The following is a 19,678-nucleotide window of genomic DNA, read 5'->3' on the forward strand; positions in this document are numbered from 1 at the left end:
TGTGTGTTGGGCGAGTATGTGTGTATGTTATGGTGTGTGTTGGGGCGTGTGTTGTACGTGTTGGGGTGTGTGTTGGGTGTGTATGTGTGTGTTGGGGTGTGTGTGTTGTACGTGTCGGGAATGTGTGTTGGGTGTGTATGTGTGTATGTTGTGGTATGTGTGTGTTGTACGTGTTGGGAGTGTGTTGGGTATGTGTGTATGTTGGGGTGTGTTCTGTGTGTGTGGTGGGAGTGTGTGTTGGGTGACTGTGTATGTTGGTGTGTGTATTGTATGTGTTGAGAGTGTGTTGGGTGTGTGTGGGGGGGGCATGTGTGTGTTGTATGTGTTGGGGTGTGTGTTGGGTATGTGTGTATGTTGGGGTGTGTGTGTTGTATGTGTTGGGGTGTGTGTTGGGTGTGTATGTGTGTATGTTGGGGTGTGGTACGTGTTGGGAGTGTGTGTTGGGTATGTGTGTTGGGGCGTGTGTGTGTTGTATGTGTTGGGAGTGTGTGTTGGGTGAGTGTGTATGTTGGGGGTGTATTGTGTGTGGTGGGAGTGTGTGTTGGGTGTGTATGTGTGTATGTTGGGGTGTGTGTGTTGTACGTGTTGGAGTGTGTTGGGTATGTGTGTGTGTTGGGGCGTGTGTGTGTTATGTGTTGGGGTGTGTGTTGAGTGTGTATGTGTGTAATTTGGGGTATGTGTGTATTGTGCATGTTGGGGTATGTGTGTATGTTGGTGTGTCTGTGTTGTACGTGTTGGGGTGTGTGTTGGGTGAGTGTGTGTGTTGCGGTGTGTGTTGGGTGTGTATGTGCGTTGGGGTGTGTGTTGGCTGTGTATGTGTGTTGGGGTGTGTGTGTGTTGTATGTGTTGGGGTGTGTGTTGGGTGAGTGCGTGTTGGGGCGTGTGTGTGTTGTACGTGTTGGGGTGTGTTGGGTGTATATGTGTGTGTGTTGGGGGTGTGTGTGTGTTGTAAGTGTTGGGGTGTGTGTTGGGTGTATGTGTGTGTGTTGGGCTGTGTGTTGTACGTGTTGGGGTGTGTTGGGTGTATATGTGTGTGTGTTGGGGGTGTGTGTGTGTTGTAAGTGTTGGGGTGTGTGTTGGGTGTATGTGTGTGTGTTGGGCTGTGTGTTGTACGTGTTGGGGTGTGTTGGGTGTATATGTGTGTGTGTTGGGGGTGTGTGTGTGTTGTAAGTGTTGGGGTGTGTGTTGGGTGTGTGTGTGTGTGTTGGGCTGTGTGTTGTACGTGTTGGGGTGTGTTGGGTGTATATGTGTGTGTGTTGGGGTGTGTGTGTGTGTTGTACGTGTTGGAGTGTGTGTTGGGTGATTGTGTGTATGTTGGGTTGTGTGTTGTACGTGTTGGGGTGTTTGTTGGGTGTGTATGTGTGAACTCAGGAGGCAGAGGTTTTAGTGTGTTGGGGTGTGGGCACAGAGCTTGCCCGCCCTCCTGGCATCCTGCCCTCCAGGCGCTTGCACATGTGGGGTGTGGGCACAGAGCTTGCCCGCCCTCCTGGCATCCTGCCCTCCAGGAGCTTGCACATGTGGGGTGTGGGCACAGAGCTTGCCCGCCCTCCTGGCATCCTGCCCTCCAGGCGCTTGCACATGTGGGGTGTGGGCACAGAGCTTGCCCGCCCTCCTGGCATCCTGCCCTCCTGGAGCTTGCACAGGTTCAAGGATCTGGGAGCGGCCAGCACCATTCGTTGAAAAACTGACACTCTCCCTTAGCTGACGAGCTGGAACAGAGCCACAACAAAATACTACAACAATGGTTTTCCCGCTGAAGTGGCTCGGCATACTTCTAAAAAATGGGTTGGTCGTGGCCCGGCCCCGTGGCTCCCGCCTGTAATCCCAGCACGTTGGGAGGCCGAGGCGGGCGGATCAGCTCAAGTCTAGAGCTCGAGACCCGTCTGACCAACGTGGAGAAAGCCCGTCTCTGCTAAAAATACAAAAATTGGCCGATCCCAGCTACTCGGGAGGCTGAGGCACGAGAATCACTTGAACCTGGGAGGCGGAAGTTGCCACGAGCCAAGGTCGCACGATTGCACTCCAGCTTGGGCAACGGCAGCAAAACTCTTGTCTTAAAAAAAAGAAACAACCAATCAGAAGTCCATTTCTGCCTGGTAACGAATTTGGTTAACCTACGTATCTGTGTTTTTTTGCTTGCTTCTGTTTTGAGATGCAGTCTCGCTCTGGTCACTCAGGCTGGAGTGCGGTGGTGCGATCTCGGCTCACCGCAACCTCCGCCTCCTGGGTTCAAGCAATTCTCCCGTCTCAGCCTCCCGAGTAGCTGGGACTACAGGAGCACACCACCATGCTCGGCTAAGTTTTGCATTTTTAGTAGAGACGAGGTTTCACCATGTTGGTCAGGCTGGTCTCACACTCCTGACAGCAGGTGATATGCCCGCCTCCGCCTCTCACAGTGCTGGGATTACAGGTGTGAACCCCTGCGCCTGGCCATTTTGTAGTTTTGATTTTGTAAGTTTCACAAGTATTTGTTAAATGCATCCCTGAGAAGCATTTTATTCTTTTTGGTGCTATTGCAAATGGACGTTTCTCTTTGTTCTCTCTTGTTTTGTTGACACAGGGTCTCACTCTGTTGTCCAGGCTGGAGTGCAGGGGCACAATCTCCACTTACTGCAGCCTTTTGACCTCCCAGGCTCAGACGATCCTCCCAGCTCTGCTGCCCATGCACCACCACACCTGGCTCATTTTTGTATTTTTTTGTAGAGATGGGGTTTTGCCATGCTGCCCAGGCTGATAGCAAACTCCTGAGTTCAAGGCATCTGCCCACCTCAGTCTCCCAAAGTGCTAGGAATACAGGCACGAGCCACTTTGCGTGACCTTACCTTTACTCTGAAATGATAGTTTAGAAAGCTATAAAATTCTATTTTATTTCCTCTCAGTATTTAAAAGATATTACTGCATTGTTTTCTTGTTCCTATAATTCCTGATGAAATCTCTGCCATCGGTTTGTTGTTCTTTCATAGATAGTCTGTATTCCTCTCTGGTTAAAAAATACTGTCTCTTTAGCCTTGATATTGCATGGTTACACTATGTTTAGTTTAGATGTGGATTTGCTTTTATTTATGCTGCTGGTACATGGATGGCACTTGTTAGTGTGATCTTTGTCTCCTCATTTCTGGAAAATCTCAGTACATTTTCAAATACTGTGACAAATCACAAAACATGGCTGGGGCAGAAGGAAGTAATGATTTATAAGTTGTACTCACTTTTTTCTTTTTTTTTTTGAGACAGAGTCTTGCTCTTTCACCAGAATTGGGGTGCAGTGGCAGGATCTTGGCTCACCGCAACCTCCGCCTCCTGAGTTCAAGCGATTCTTGTGCCTCAGCCTCCTCAGTAGCTGAGATTACAGATGTGTGCCAGCACGCCCAACTAATTTTTTGTATTTTTAGTAGAGAAGGGGTTTCCTCCAGGGGAAGGGGTAATAAAAAAAAAAAATAAAAAAAGACAGGGTTTTACTGTGTTGGTCAGGCTGGTTTCAAACTCCTGACCTCAAATGATCTGCCTGCCTCTGCCTCCCAAAGTGTTGGGATTACGGGCGTCAGCCACTGTGCCCTGCTGCACTCACTCTTAATTATTAGACGGTATATATGTAAGCATACTGCAGACTTAGAGTTTCAAAACATTCTTTACCCACCAACGTGTCCCATGCTCTATTTTCTCACACCACAGAAACCTTAGCTTTGCCACACACAGTGGCTTAGGCCTGTAATCCCAACACTTTGGGAGGCCAAGGCCGTGTAGATCACCTGAGGTCAGGAGTTCAAGATCAGGCTGGCTATCATGGCAAAACCCTGCCTCTACTAAAAATACAAAAATTGCTGGGTGTGGTGATGGGCACCTGTAATTCCAGCTACTTGGGAGGCTGAGGCAGGAGAATCACTTGAACCTGGGAGGTGGAGGTTGCCGTAAGCTGAGGTCGCACTTGCACTCCAGCCTGTGCGACAGGAGTGAAACTGTGTCTCAAAAACAAACAAACAAAAAACCAAAAACCCTTAGCCTTTGTGAGCAGGCAGCAGTCCATATTGCTGTCCTTGCACTCAGTGGTTTAAAACTAAAATTGATTCTGACATTTTCTGAATTGAGACTTCAGGGCAGCTTCCCTTTCTCCTCTTCTACTTCTACTTCTCCTCTTCTGCTTCTTTCTAGCTTCTGCCTTTTACGTGGTTAAAATGGAAAATTTCACATTCTAGCTACAGAATAATTAGGAATGTTGAAAATCAACATCTGGGAATTACATTATTAAGCCTAAGACATTGCTGCTGAGCCTGTGACAGCGATGATTCCCTCATCTTTGTATTTTCCAAAGACGGCCTCGACATTGCCTCCCTCCTCTCTGCTTGTCTCACAGTGTGAGTTAGATGCTTTCCCCCCTTAACTCTGGGGGGCTGTGACTACTGCAGAGGTGATGCTGACCAACTGCCAGGTCGTTAGGAAGCGATGCGCTTTCCCTTTCACTCCAGAATGCTAGCCTTGGGAACGTCCTGCTACAGACTCCTGTGTGGTTCTCCTACTCCAAAATTCATATGCTGAAGTCCTTGGGGATGAAGCTTACCAGGAGTTAATGCAAGTTCAATGAGGCCATGAGGGTGGATCCCTGATCCAACAGGATCAGTGCCCTCATAAAGAAACACCAGAGAGAGCGCTCTGTCTGCCAGATCAGGTCACAGTGAGAAGACAGCCATTTGTAAGCCAGAAAGAGGGCCTCACCAGGAACTGAATCAGGCAGCTTCTTAATGTTAAGACTTTCTGGCCTCCAAAACTGTCAGAAATAAATGTCTATTGGCAAAGCCACAAGGCTGGTGTTTTGTTACAATAGCAGCCTAAGCAGACTAATGCAACCTCTTCATCCCCTCTCCTGCCTACCATGCTGTGAGAAAGCTCAAGAAGCCAGTGAGAACAGAGGCCCCTCGCTCACAGTCCTGGACGGGCTCCAGCCTTCAACCAGTACAGACTGGGTGGCCACATAAACCAGCTTTCTCCAACCTGGATCCTCCAGCTCCTCTCAGGACCAGGTGAAGCAGAAATGAGGTGCCCCAGCAAGACCCTGTCCAAACTGCAGATTCACGAGCAAAACAAATTATTTTTAGCCACTGAGTTTTGGAGTTGTCATACAGCAATAGACAGCCGATATATCTGCTTATAAGCTTTTTGCCTTCCCAAGTACTGCAAATCAGAAAATGTCTTTATTACATCCTTATACTTGGTAACCAATTCTGTGTTGACAATTGTTTCACCTCTAAATTTTGAATGTATTTCTTCCCTGTCTTCTGGCATCCCATGTTGCTGATGAGAAGTGATGCCCTCTGATTCTTCATCTCTTGAAGGAATTCTGTATTTTCCTCTTTGGAAACTTTTAGGGTCTTCTGCTGATCCTTGCTCTACTGGTATTTAGACACCAATGTTTCCTGGTGTGGGTCCTATGCTATTCACCCTGTGGGGTGCTCAGTGCCTCTTTTTACCCAGAGGTCAAAATCCTTGAAGACTGGGAAACGTGCGATTTCTTGGCCGGGTGTGGTGGCTCACATCTGTAATTCCAGCACTTTGGGAGGCCGAGGTCGAGGTGGGCAGATCATGAGGTTAAGAGATCAAGACCATCCTGGCCAACATGGTGACATCCCATCTCTACTAAAAATACAAAAAATAACTGGATGTGGTGGTGCGTGCCTTTAGTCCCAGCTACTTGGGAGGAGCTACTGAGGCAGGAGAATTGCTTGAACCCAGAAGGCAGAGGTTGCTGTGAGCCGAGATCACACCATTGCACTCCTGCCTGGGCGACAGAACGAGACTCTGTCTCAAAAAAAAAAATTTTTTTTTTCTTTGGCACTGTCTTCCTCTCTGGCATTCCTGTTAGTTTGATACTGGACTTGAACTTCTAAGCTTGTCTTTTCTTGCTTATTTTCTGAGTTCCTTAATTTTATCTTCCAACTAAATTTACTCCTGGGCTCAGGTGGTTCTCCCACCTCGACCTCCCAACGTGCTGGGTTTATAAACTTTTTTCTTTCTTTCTTTCTTTTTTGAGACAGAGTCTCACTCTGTAGCCCAGGCAGGAGTGCAGTGGTGCAATCTCAGCTCATTGCAACCTCGGCCTCCCAGGTTCAAGCAATGCTCCTGCCTCAGCCTCCCAAGTAGCTGGGATTACAGAAGCACGCCACCACACCTGGCTAAAATTGGTATTTTGAGTACAGACGCGGTTTCACCTGTTGGCCAGGCTGGTCTCAAACTCCTGATCTCAAGTGATTTACCAGCCTCAGCCTCCCAAAGTGCTGGGATTACTGACGCGAGCCACCGCACCTGGAGGAAGCTTAGCTTCTTAAAGGACTCAGCAATGCACAATGAGAAACGCCAGAACCTTCTTGAGGAAGGAGGGGTGTGGGGAGGCCGGGATGGTCACCTGTGCGGAGCCATCATGGGCAGAGTGGAGAGACATATCTTCCTCACCGGACAGGTGGGGATCCCTGCGGTGCGCTAGGGGAATGCGCACGGGGCGGGCGTGGAGCACTACGAACCGGCGGCCCACGGGGCAGGGGGGCGCACCAGGCAGCTTTGGGCTCTGCAAGTCCCTCCCTGACCTAGGGGAGGTGACCCCAGTGCCATGACTGTTTCTAGCAGCAGTCACTGTCCTGGGCGCGTCCGGCGCTCCAGCCCAGGTGGAGAGGTCACAACGGTGTGACCAAGGATGTCCTATGATCACCCCTTTGCAGGTAAGGAAACTGAGGCAGGAAAAGCGAAGCAACTCGCCCCAAGACTGGGCTGTGCCGGTAGCTTCTCCCTGCGCGGGATCCTGGGCGGCGTCTCAGTGCGAACCGGGGCTTCGCGGTGTGGCCAGCGCGCGGGCATCTCCGACCCACGAGGACAAAGCTGAGAGCCTGGGCGGCTGCGGTGAATCCTCCGGGCTGGGCGGGGAGGGCGCCGGGCCCCACCGGCGGGCTCGGACCAGCGCTGCGCACGGCAGAGCCCAAGGGAGAGGCCGCCCGGCCGCCGTCACGTCGGGGACGATGCCCAGCCAGCGCCCGCAGACGCGGAAGGCCCGCGAGGGCGAGGCAGGGAGGGTGCGACGCGACAACGACCACGTGGCCCGTCCGCCCTGCCGCGCAGCCAGCCGGGAGACGCGGGCCGAGCCGTTCGGGAGCTGGACTCGGTGTCCCAGAGAGCCTCGCGGCGCGCATGCGCCCCCCGCCCCGCCGCGCGGCCTGCCGCGACTTGCAGTCCAGCGCCAGCAGGCTTCCGGGCCTGGAGCGGGCGGTAGGACTCCGAGTCCCAGAGAGCCGTGCGCGGCCGCGACGCTGAGCACCGCCCTCGTCGTCGCCGCCTCTGGGCTTTCTCCGGTCGCCGCCGCCACCACCGTTGCTTCGCGGCCTGGGAGGCCCGGCGTCCGCGGGCGAACGGAGGCTGCGGGTGGGAGCCTTCGCGGGCACTGCGGAGCGGGCCGGGGGAGGCCGGGATGGAGCCCCTCGGAGGTGGGCGCGCTGCCGGGCGGGGCGCCTGCGGCGAGTGGGGAGGGGGCGGAGGGAAGGGACCGGGGCGGGGCTCGGTGGCGGGACACCGGGGCGGGGGCAACGGGAGGAAGCAGCCTCGAAGGAGGTGGCGGCGGGGACGCGGGGGCGGCGAGCCCCGGGGCGCCGGGGCGTTAGGCCCGGGCGTGGCGGGGCGGCGGCGGCGGCGGCCTGGGGGTCTCCCGGGGGCCCCCGCTCTGCAGCCCGCCCCGCGGAGCTCGTTCTCAGAGGACTGAGCCGGGCCCCGAGCGCTCCTGCTGTCCCTCGCAGCGGACTGACGCGGCAGGGGCGAAGGAGACGGCTCCGCGCCTCCCGGCGGGATCCCGAGCCTCCTGGGGCCGCCGGCGGAGCGTCTGAGGCGGCGCGGCCATGGCTCACCTCCGGGGATTTGCCAACCAGGTGAGGCGGGCGAGGGTCGGGAGGGCTCGCCGCGTCTCGCCGAGGGGCGCCGGCGTCTCGCGGGGGCTGGGGCGGGCCGTGGGGTGAGGGAAGGAGCGCGCGTCGTGCGCCCGGCGGAGCCGTCCGAGGTGGGCGCCGGGCGGGGGCCCTGCCGTGCGCCTGCGGCGTGTTGCGCGGCGGAAGCTCGGGGCCTCGGGCTGCGGACCCGGGCGGCTCCGCCCGTGCGAGGGCGGTGGAGGTGCGTGGAGAGACGCCCGCGCGGGACGGGGCGCTGCCCGCAGCGTGGGCGGGAACCGCACGGCGGCAGGGGGAGGTCGGTGCCGGGCCGGGCGGGGGCTGTCGGGGAGACCCGAGGGGCCGGGAGTGTGGCGGGGCGCGCCGCGTGCGGGGAAGCCGAGAGCACGTGTGCGCTTTGCCCAGGGAAGGTGAGAAGGCTGCTCTGTGCAGAACCGTTTCGTACCGCGCCCTGCGGCTGCCCAAAGGTGAGGCTCATCTTTCTTTTTTGGATTCTGGCCATTCCCACCATGGAGCCACCTTGAGGCGTCTGGCCTTGGGTTTTAACGGGCGGCCTCGGAGGGACCCGCCACGGCGAGCCCGGGCAGTGTGTGCCAGGGAAGGAGGGTGGGGACAGCCAGCCTCAGGCCTCGGGACTTGCAGTGTACCCCTCCCCACGTTTACATCTTAGCTGTTTGGTTTTGGTCTCCTCGAAGCTTTGGCTCTGCTTAAGGTGTTGTCATCGCCGCTGAAAAGTGTGGCCCTCCTTGCTCCCCACTCTTAGCCGAATCCTTGCGAGTTGGGCGTGCAGTGGAACAGGAAGCGCGTCTGTCCGCACAGGGGCAGGAACTGGAGTCAGGGCTGCTCTGGAGGAAACCAGGCCAGCCTAGAGACCCGGAACACCATGTGCAGCCGTTGGGCCAGGCATCCTGGACCTCCTGCGGTCACAGATGGGGACTGGGGCATGCTGACTGATGCTGAATTACACTTAACAGATTTTTGGTTTGCTTTTGACATTCTGTATCTGGTAACCTACATGACTAAGGTACTGGGAGAAAAATCTGCCACCACTTAATTTTTTTTTTCTTTTGAGATGGAGTTTCTCTCTTGTTGCCCATGCCGGAGTGCAGTGGTGCAATCTTAGCTCACTGCAACCTCTGCCTCCCACATTCAAACCGTTCTCCTGCCTCAGCCTCCTGAGTAGGTGGGATTACAGGCATGTGCCACCACACCCAGCTAATTTTGTATTTTTAGTAGAGACAGAGTTTCACCGTGTTGATCAGGCTGGTCTCGAACTCCTCACCTCAAGTGATCTGCTCACCTTGGCCTCCCAAAGTGCTGGGATTACAGGCGTGAGCCGCCGCACCCAGCCACCAGTTTAAGAACTGCAGAAATGGCTCCTCTGGGTCCCAGGATGAGAAATTGGAGCTCCGAGGTGCCCTGTGACTTTGCATTGATGGTGGTTGGTGCGATCAGACCCAGGGGAGGGAGTGCAGGCACACTGGAGAAGGGACTCCAAAGGTAGGAAACACCTTTTGTCCTTTTAGGGGTCCCTCTGTCCCAGGCTGGAATGAGAGACTTAACTTCAGATAGTGGCAGGAAGCCTGAGGGGCTGTGGTTTTCTCCTGAGGTGGTTGTCATGGTGTCCTGAGCCCTGTGGGGCAGCCCCTTCGTGGGAGGGTGGGGTGCATTCCCCCTGCGGCCTGTGCTTCTGCCTTAGGCGTCTTGCCTCTGCCTGGCCAGTTCCTGCCTGGCCCTGGAGGGCCCGAACAGCTGTGGGGTGCCAGAGCCTGTATCGTCACTCAGCTGCTGCCTATCAGGTGGCAGCTGGGGACGTCTCCGCTACGTGTGCTGGGTTGCTCCCCTTATTCTGTGGGGCAACACTTAACAGCAGACACACTGGCAAGTGGAGGCCCCAAACCTGGCAGCCCCAGGGCTGATGTGAAGAAGGGGTGTCTACCGCCAGAGTCACTTGAGTGGCCTGAGTCGTCCGGACCACAGCTGCTATGTCCAGAAGAGGGTTCTCAGCCTCCGTGGCAGGGTCCCATTTACCCCTGTGATGTCATCGCAGGGCCAGGATCACAACCAAGAGGTTTCCTATCACACAGTCTCTGCTTGGGCTGATGAGCCCTGGCTCTGGCTTAGGGGTCCACTGTGCTCTCTTGCTCTGAAGCACTAGAGGTCTGAGTGCTCACCCAGGGGTTTCCCTTCTTGGGCTGCTGTGCTGGAGCAGACTCAGCTCCAGGCCCTGTGTGGGGAGCAGCATGGTCTCAGCAGGGAGCGGAGCAGGAGAATGTGGCCTCCTGAGGCCGGGGCTGCAGGCCGGTAGATTTAGTGGAGCTGTGTCCCAGGGCCCCAGTAAGTGCTGATGGGCTGAGCAAACAAGGAGGATTCGAGGCCCCCTGGGCCTGCTGGGGGAGGAGCAGGCAGAAGAGGGGCTGCTGCTGTGGACCACCTGACAAACTGGCCAGCATGGTGAAACCCTGTCTCTACAAAAACACAAAAAAAGAGAATTAGCTGGGTATAATGGTGGGTGCCTGTAATCCCAGCTACTTGGGAGGTTGAGGTGGGAGAGTTGCTTGAATGCAGGAGGTGGAGGTTGCAGCGAACCAAGATTGCGCCACTGCACTCCAGCCTGGGTGACAGAGTGAAACTCGGTCTCAAAAGAAAAAACAAATAGAAGAGGGGCTGCTGCTTAACCTCTTCCTGCACCTGGCATCCAAGACTGGGCCTCCACCAGGAATGGAGATGGCGTTCTCTATGGCAGGAGGGTGATGTTTTCACACTGACGGCTTACCTGTGACAGCCTGTGGGCTGATGAGCTTATGCCTTGACATGCACCTGTGGTCTCAGCTACTCAGGAGGCCAAGGAGACCAGCCTGGGCAACACAGCAAGACCCCCATCCCAAAAAAAGAAAAAAAGAGATTGTATGTTCTGGGTTGACTTTCCTTTCAGATAGGGGCTGATTCTGATTTGATCTGTGCTGCCCACCCCCAACCTGGAGACAGCTGAGCACCCGTGACTTGTCAGCCATACTGGAGTAAATTTTTCCTGGTTTCTCTTTAGAACACATGGTCAACAGCAGTGGTGGGGCTGGGGCAGACACAGCTCACCTGGGCCAGCACGAAGTCAGCTCTCTCTGTCCGGCCGAGTTTCTTGACCTTGGCTTTGGGGACTCCTGGTAGCAGTGGGCTCAAGGCACCCCTGCTGTCACCTCCATGAGTACTGGCTTTAGGACTGGGCTGGTGGTACCGATGAGGGAGTGAGAAAGGTCACTTTTGACTGGACCAACTGTCTCAACTGGTCAGACATTTGGGCTGAGCCAGGGTCTGTGTGGACACTGCAGCTGGCCTTCCCTGGCTGCTGCATGGAGGCCACGTGCTCAATGCCACGTCTTGACCAGCCAGCCTTGCAGGGAAGCGTTAGGTGGTCTCTGGCCCTTCCGCAGCCGCCTTTTCTTCAGAGTTGTGTCACTTCGGGGTCTGGCAGGCGCTAAGAAAGGGAGGGATGTGTAGCAGCGTGTTTCAAGATGGGGGCCTGTGTGCCACCCCTTCCACCCTCCTGCTTACAAACCTTGGGAGGGCAGCTAACTGGCAGTTTCACAGGGAAATGTCGCCTCAGGCTGGCACAACGTCCAGTCGGCTTCAACCAAGTGCTCTGCTGCGCTTGGGCCTGGGGCAGCCCCAGCACACAGGTGTCCAGAGGGTGAGTGTGAGGGCTGTGTGTGCTGCACCCCATCCTTCTTGGAGGGCATGGTCTCCCCAGGAACGTGGAGGGCACCCCCACCCAAGGACTTGTCCTGTCTCAGCACCAGAATGAGTTGGGCATCAATGTTTCTGTGGCATAGTCACTCTGCCTTTTTATGCTTTGCCATCCTAAATTGGCATCAAGACCCTGTCATAGGGGAGGGGTTAGGCATGGTGGTTCATGTCTGTAATCCCAGTGCTTTGGGAGGCCAAGGTGGGAAGATCACCTGAGGTCAAGAGTTCAAGACCAACCTGGCCAACATGGTGAAACCTTATCTCTACTAAAAATACAAAAAATTAGCTGAGCATGGTGGCGCACGCCTGTAATTCCAGCTATTCATGAGGCTGAGGCAGGAGAATCACTTGAACTCAGGAGGCGGAGGTTGCAGTGAGCCAAGATCGTACCACTGCACTCCATCCTGGGTGACACAGTGAGACTCCCATTTCAAAAAAAAAAAAAAAAAAAAAAGTGGGTGGAGGCCTGAGGACATTCCTCTGCTGGCTTCCCCTGGACTCTGGGCCACAGACCAGGCACCTTCCACACCAGTGGCTCAGACACTTTCAGGCATTGCTGCTTTAAGTCTGAGGACTGCGTGAGGCAGCTTTCTGCATCGAGAAAGCGTCAGTTTCTAGCTCCGTGCTGGCGTAGCTGTCAAGAGGACTGATTTGGGAGTGACGGAAGCCCTTTCTAAGTATGTGGCTTTCAGGAGTGAAGGAGATCTTGGTTAACACGTACTGAGGTGTTTGGGTTTTGATGAGTTAGTTTTTTAAATTTCTTTTTTTTTTTTTTTTTTTTGAGATGGAATTTTGCTCTTGTTGCTTAGGCTGGTGCATCCTAGGTACAAGTGATTCTCCTGTCTCTGCCTCCTGAGTAACTTGGATTACAGCCACGCACCGCCATGCCTGGCTAAGAGTCGAGGTTTTACCTTGTTAGGCCAGCCACCAACTCCTGTCCTCGGGTGGTCCACCCACCTTGGCCTCCCAAAGCACTGGAGTACAGTGGCGCCATCTTGTGCTCACCGCAACCTCCGCCTCCCGGTTCGAGCAATTCTCCTGCCTCAGCCTCCTGAGTAGCTGGGATTACAGGCACGCACCACCACACCTGGCTGATTTTTTTTAATTTTTAGTAGAGACGGGTTTTCACCATATTGACCAGGCTGGTCTCCAACTTTTGACCTCAGGTGATCTGCCCACCTGGGCTTCCCAAAGTGTTGGTATTACAGATGTGAGCCACTGTGCCTAGCCCTGATGAGTCCATTTTTTTAGTAGTTTCAGATTTATAGCAAATTAAGAGTTCTCAAATCTGTCTTCATCTCCAGGGGCCATTAACCTATATAAGAGCGCTCATGGGGCTGGCCTGCCGTCAGGGTTAGATGAGGCAGCCTTCCGGCCTGTTGGCACCCAAGGCTCCTGGTTTCCGGCAGGCTCATTGAGTTGGCCTGCCCGCCTCATACTTTCTGGGGACTTTTCCCCTTGCATGGAAGTTGTTTAGGTTTCGAACAAAAAGGGATAACAGAGGAAAGCCGAGAAGAATTGAGGTGCGCTCCCTCGGGCTCCCCCTTCCTTACAGGCCCTCCCCATCAGGGCAGCCTCTGCCTGTCCCCCGCCTGCCTCTTGTGACCGGCACTGTCTGCCCTCTCCCCGCTGGCCTGCAGCACTCTCGCGTGGATCCGGAGGAGCTCTTCACCAAGCTCGACCGCATTGGCAAGGGTTCCTTCGGGGAGGTCTACAAAGGCATCGATAACCACACCAAGGAGGTGGTGGCCATCAAGATCATCGACCTGGAGGAGGCTGAGGATGAGATTGAGGACATCCAGCAGGAGATCACCGTGCTCAGCCAGTGCGACAGCCCCTACATCACCCGCTACTTCGGCTCCTACCTGAAGGTGCCTGTGGGAGGCGGGGGCCCTGCTGGTGCTGCGTCTAACCCTCTTCCATGTCAGAGGGATGGAGTGACATGCTGGGGTGATGGGGGTGGGGGGGCCGGGCAGGTGGCCATGACAGTTCAGTGCACGCCTTCCAGGAAATCGCCCCAGGGTGGGTGGGGTGTGAGCAGGGTCCACGAGGGGAAGTCGGCTCTGAATGGCCATTGGGGCCCACTTGCCTGCCTGTGGGAGTGGCATGAGGGTGCTGCTAGGACCACTCTGGGGGGCCCCCTGCCAGCAGTAGTGAGTGGGCCTGTGAGGGGCAAGTGACGGGTGGTGCCCAGGGTCTGGGGTGTAGTGAAGGCTGTGGCCATCCTGCCCAGGAGGATGATGGGTGTGTCGGCCTTGCGTCTGCCGGGCGTTCCCTCTTCCTGGCCCTGCGGCACTGGGTCAGCAGCCTGGTTTTCCACGGGGTCTTGGTGAAGTGGATTCAGCCACTGTTCTGTGTATTCGATCCATTCTCCGAGTGTCCGTAGCAGGGGTGTGGCAGGAGGGGAGATGGGCAAGGCCGAGGGAGCCCTTTCCTGTTCAGGGTTCCTGGCAGGGGTGGGACCGGTGGGGCCTGGGCCCTCCACCCTGGAGCCTGCCCTTCCTCCTGCTGCCGAATGCTGACGGGCTTGTCTCCGGTCCCAGAGCACCAAGCTGTGGATCATCATGGAGTACCTGGGTGGCGGCTCTGCGCTGGACCTGGTGAGGCATCGGCCACGGCAGTGGGGGTCGTGCAGTGTCCCCGTCCCCTGCCCCTCAGTCTTGGGCTCCAGGGGCCACCTCTCTGGTATCACACCGAGTTAGGTGTTAATCAGGAATCATCTAAAGCAAAAATGAACTGCCATCTGCACGTCTGCCCAGTTGGTGCTGAAAGGGGTCCTGGCCTGGGGGTGGTTGGGAACTGCACGCTGGGAGATGGCCGGGACCCTGTTTTTCCCCTACACGACAGTAAGGTGAAGCTGGCTTAATATGCTTTAGAATGAGCCTCCACCACCCCACTCCCATGTGAGACTGAGTTCTGTTTGCGAGGTAAAGGAACACGAAGCCCCCAGCTCTGCAGGGACAGCCCTCCCCTGTCAGACGAGCGGGACTCGGACTTTGGGCCCAGGGCAGGAGCTCAGGCCTGCTGTCCCACCTTCTCTCCAGCTGAAGCCAGGCCCCCTGGAGGAGACGTACATTGCCACGATCCTGCGGGAGATTCTGAAGGGCCTGGATTATCTGCACTCCGAGCGCAAGATCCACCGAGACATCAAAGGTCCTGCTGGGGTGGAGGTGGCTCTTGCACTGTCCTGAGTCCCGCTGACCTCAGAGGCTGGCACCTGTGTGGGGCAGGTGGCTGCTGGTGCTCAGAGTCTGGGGTATAGAGAACCCAATGGCCACCCTGAAACTGAGCAGTCCTGTCTTGCTCCATCTTCAGAAGATGCTGCTCGTAACGGTTTCCCCGTACGCTGAGGAAACCAGCTGTGCACCCAGTGTAGGAAGGAGCCGCACTTAGATGGAGTTGTTGGTTCCCGCCTGTGGCTCGTGGCACAATGGCTGGTGTAGACTTGAGTAGCCCCGGCGTGTGGTCTGGCCCTGCTGAGTGCAGAGGAGAGGCTGGACCAGCCCATGGGGAGGGACTTGCCACCGGTACCACACCATCCCTGTCGTGCAGGGGACGAGTCTGGTGGAGCAGGGGGCTTCCTGGCAGGCCCGTGTTGGCCACACCCTGGGTCAGGGTCACCTCTGCACTGGCCCCCAGTGGGTGAAGTAGCTCCGTCGTTGGGATTAGTTGTAAGAGCCAAATGCAGGGAGAGCCTGGAGCTCGGAGTGGGAGCCCTCGGCCTCTTGCTGGCAGCGCCCCTGTGGCCCTAGGTGGCCCTGGGTTTGAGAGTGGCAAGGGGGGCTGAGGTCCTGAGGACAGCTTTGCTGCGCCCTGGGAGGCCAGGTGGATGGTACCCTGGCCCTTCTCAGGGGACCCTGGGTGGAGCCATGTGGGGCCTGGGATGACACTTGCCTGTCCTGTGTCAAGCAGCTGCCAACGTGCTGCTCTCAGAGCAGGGGGATGTGAAGCTGGCGGACTTCGGGGTGGCCGGGCAGCTCACAGACACGCAGATCAAGAGGAACACGTTTGTGGGCACCCCCTTCTGGATGGCGCCTGAGGTCATCAAGCAGTCCGCCTACGACTTCAAGGTGGGTGCAGTGGGCGGGCGGGCAGGTGTGGGCTCTGGTGCACCCAGCTCAGGTGCTCAGGGCAGCGACAGTCCTGTGTTCTCTCCAGGCCGACATCTGGTCCCTGGGGATCACGGCCATTGAGCTGGCCAAGGGGGAGCCTCCAAACTCTGACCTCCACCCCATGCGCGTCCTGTTCCTGATTCCCAAGAACAGCCCACCCACACTGGAGGGCCAGCACAGCAAGCCCTTCAAGGAGTTCGTGGAGGCCTGCCTCAACAAGGACCCCCGATTCGTAAGGCCCGCCTCGGCCCGGCCCCTTCCCGACAGACACGTGGAGGGAGGGCGTTTGCTCAGGGAGGGCCGCGCCGCCCAGAGGCCTCAGCACCCCCAGCCTCACAGCGGTGAGGACCCGCCCGGTCCAGGCTGCCTCACGTTCGCTTCCCGGAGGCAGAGCTTGGCTGGGCCCGGTGACCCGTGTTCTGCTCCCTGCAGCGGCCCACGGCCAAGGAGCTCCTGAAGCACAAGTTCATCACACGCTACACCAAGAAGACCTCCTTCCTCACGGAGCTCATCGACCGCTACAAGCGCTGGAAGTCGGAGGGGCACGGCGAGGAGTCCAGCTCCGAGGACTCGGACATGTAGGGGCCTGGTTTGTCCTCAGGGTGACCCTAGGTGTTTTGAGGGGGGTGGTCCCCACTCCAGGGCAGGTGTGGGTGCTGGGGCTGAGGGTGACCAGGTGTGGTGTTGAGATGGGGCCTGCCGTGGCACCTGCTGGATGCCATGGCCTGGCAAAGCCCCACCCGGTGCCATGAGGTGCGCCATGAGGCTCTCGTGCCTCCTGCCCTCTCCCCACCCTCTTCAGTGATGGCGAGGCGGAGGACGGGGAGCAGGGCCCGATCTGGACATTCCCCCCCACCATCCGGCCAAGTCCACACAGCAAGCTTCACAAGGGGACGGCCCTGCACGGCTCGCAGAAGGTCTGTCCCTGGCCTGGCCTCTGCCCCACGTGCGCCCTCTGGGGCCCAGCCTTGTCCACCTAATGTCTGGGGCTTGGACAAGGAGCTTGGGGGAGGCGAGGGTGGTCTGAAGCCCATGGTGGCGCTGGGCCTGGTGTGGAGACCCCAAGCCCGGCATGTGCTGGGAAGATGAGGGGCTTATTTGGGGCCAGATATGTGGGGGAAGGGTGGGAGTCACAGGCCCTTGGACTCGGGCCATCTGGGTTGCTTGATGGTTTTGGAGCCAGTCCTGGGCATGTGCCTGACAGGCTGCTCCCAGCCTCAGTCCCTGCAAGGCCAGAGCCTGGGCAGGGGTGGAAGTGCCCTGCCTGCCCCCTGCAGCGCCCTGCTCACCCTGGGCCTCCACCTCCTCTGCAGCCCGTGGAGCCCGTCAAGAGGCAGCCAAGGTCCCAGTGCCTGTCCACACTGGTCAGGCCCGTCTTCGGAGAGGTGCGGACGGGGCCGGGGCTGGGCTTGGGGCTCGCCAGGGACAAGGCTGTGCCGCTGTTCCATGGAGTTGTCTCCTCACAGTGTCACGGGGCAGTTTCAGTTCCTAGGTTTCCCGCAGCTGACTGTGGGCTGGGTTTTCTGAGTGGAAGGAGCAGAATCTGCTGCGGTGACTCCCTGTGTGCTCCCGGACCTGCCAGCGTTCTCTGGGTTCCCAGGGTGACTTTTCTTCAGGGCAAACACAGATGACTGTTCTATAGAGAAAGCAGAGAAGGTGTAGTCGGGGTCCGTCACAGGGCAGGTGCCTCCCTGCTTAGTCATGTGATGCTGCATCCACGTCACCTTCTGATGGGCAGTCGGCGCCATCCCCGGAAATGGGATGCAGCTGGGATCTCTGCCCACGGCTTGGCCAGTGGGCTTGGGTGCAGGTGTGGCCTCCAGGAGCCCCACCTGGAGCCTGGGAGGGAGGATGGAGGATGTTGGTGAGAGGTGGTGACAGCAGAGCCTGCCTGACGACAGCAGAGGATGCAGCATAGTCCAGGGACGTCGGCCCCAGCTCAGTGGGAAGTAGCCACTCAGGCCCAGGTCCAGGGCAGCCTGCGGACGTAGTCACAGCTCCCAGAGGGTGGGCAATACCCGGTGACAGGAGCTGGTGTCCTGATGGCGGTCAGCTCTGGGGTCTGTGTCAGTGGCCTGGTCACGCAGTGAGCTCTGGGAGTTTCTGGGCTTCATGGTTTTTTTGGGTCTGATTGGACCCATTCAGTGGCTTCCGTGACCCTCAGCTGGGAGGAAGCTATCTGGTCCCCTCCTGAGAACCGAGGCCTGAAACTCCCCGGAGTGCAGTGGGAGGGCAGGGGGTGTCGGGAAGGACCCCTAGGGTTCCCATTGGCGGGGTGGGGGCAGAGGCTTCCTTGGGCCGCCTTCCTGGGTGTGGGTCCTGGGCGAAGGCCCTGAAGGCCTCTAGCACAACTCTGGCCGAGCACAGCCGCGGGCCGTCCGGGGCCCTCAGTCAGGCGTGCGTGGTCTCTCCACAGCTCAAAGAGAAGCACAAGCGCAGTGGCGGGAGCGTGGGCGCGCTGGAGGAGCTGGAGAACGCCTTCAGCCTGGCCGAGGAGTCCTGCCCCGGCATCTCGGACAAGCTGATGGTGCACCTGGTGGAGCGAGTGCAGAGGTGAGGGCGGCCCTGCCGTGGGGTTGGGAAGAGCGTCCCCACTGAGCAGCAGCTGGGTGTGGGGGGAGGGCCAGCAGTCACTTGTGGGGGTGGCTGCGTTTGCCACTATGTGGGTTCACTTCCCTCTGGGAAGGGGTGGCATGGCATCCTCTTTCTTGCTTGGACGCAGCTCTCAGGGCCATGAGCCTTTGGGGCTGGTCACAGCGGGCAGGGCCTTTCCAGTCTAAGTGTCTCCGGGACCTGGCCTCAGTGGCCACACAGCCGTCCTCAGCTGGCCTCTGCCTCTGCACCCGGTGGCTCCCAGGAGTGGCTCTGACACACGAGTAGCAAAACATCAGAGCTGCCCTGGTGCTGAGTCAAATCAGGGATGGACAGATACTGGGTCCTCCACCGCCCACTGGGCTTAGGGTCCAGCCACCGCGCCGCTGGCAGACGCTCCAAGTCCTGGCCCACACACGGGGACCCCTTCCTGGCACCCCTGAGCAGCAGCTCTCAGGGTGGGTCTGGGCCAGTCAGTGTTGCTGCTGAAACCCTGTGCATTGGAGACACCTTCAGACCCCCGTGCTGCGGTGGCTTGTCAGGGCTGCCACTGCAGACTGCACACCCAAGAGGCCATGAGAAGCCTGGGCACAGAGGTAGACGCACAGCGGTGGGCTCTCTCTGCAGGTTTTCACACAACAGAAACCACCTGACATCCACCCGCTGAAGCACACCGCTCTTCAGAGAGGGCACAGAAGGTCCTTTGTTTTTGTTCTGAGCTCCGTAATAACTGTGCTGAGTTGGAAGGTGCCCCATGCTGTGTCGTGCCTGCAGGGACACATCAGATCCTGTGGGCCTCGCGTGCCAGGTCACCGTCTCCTTCCACCCCTGCATTGTGCCGTCCTGCACGTCAGGGGATGCTGTTCCACGTGCCCGCTGCCCCGCTTCCGCTCCTGGCCCAGCAGCGGAGTCCACAGGGGCTCCAGCAGCTAGCATGGCCCCCGTGAGTTACGCCTGGCTCTTCTGCAGGCTCACACAGACCCACGGCCGCTCGGACCAAGGAGCAGAGCAACCATCAGGACGGCTCTGCCTCCTCTCCAGCGAGGTGGGGAGAGGCAACGGGGCAGCCCCCAGAGGAGTGCCCTGGCCACTGTCCTCCCGGGGCCCATCATGGCCACAGATTTGCCTTGTGGTGTTGGATCAGGTACTGTGTCAGCTCATAAGTACTTGTGTCATCCAGAATGTTTTGTTTTTTAAGAAAATGGAATTTACTTGTTTCCTTAAATACTCTGAGGTTAATTTGTTAGTTTTCATAGAACACTGAGAGGCCCCTGCCACTTTCAATAAAGACCTGACTTGGAGACATGCAGGTGTGTGGCGGGGCCT

General features: G+C 57.5%; 1 protein-coding gene across 3 annotated transcripts; it reads left to right on the top strand.

Moving 5' to 3' along the window:
- Positions 1 to 7,283: 7,283 nt before the first annotated feature.
- STK25 (serine/threonine kinase 25) lies at positions 7,284 to 19,659 on the top strand. 3 transcript variants are annotated; one of them, XM_010347293.3, is made up of 12 exons: positions 7,285 to 7,457; positions 7,764 to 7,892; positions 13,289 to 13,519; positions 14,192 to 14,248; positions 14,693 to 14,801; positions 15,561 to 15,718; positions 15,807 to 15,992; positions 16,193 to 16,338; positions 16,563 to 16,677; positions 17,074 to 17,145; positions 18,177 to 18,313; positions 18,980 to 19,659. In XM_010347293.3, the coding sequence occupies exons 2-12, from the start codon at positions 7,863 to 7,865 to the stop codon at positions 19,017 to 19,019; spliced, it is 1,281 nt and encodes a 426-aa protein (XP_010345595.3). In that variant the 5' UTR covers positions 7,285 to 7,457; positions 7,764 to 7,862; the 3' UTR covers positions 19,020 to 19,659. The 3 variants fall into 3 exon arrangements, with proteins under 3 accessions (XP_010345594.3, XP_010345595.3, XP_074254823.1); XM_074398722.1 differs by having other exon boundaries at positions 7,285 to 7,395; XM_010347292.3 differs by lacking the exon at positions 17,074 to 17,145 and having other exon boundaries at positions 7,284 to 7,457.
- The last annotated feature ends 19 nt before the right edge of the window (positions 19,660 to 19,678 follow it).

Source organism: Saimiri boliviensis, chromosome 5, assembly GCF_048565385.1.
Source record: "Saimiri boliviensis isolate mSaiBol1 chromosome 5, mSaiBol1.pri, whole genome shotgun sequence".
NCBI lineage: Eukaryota > Metazoa > Chordata > Mammalia > Primates > Cebidae > Saimiri > Saimiri boliviensis.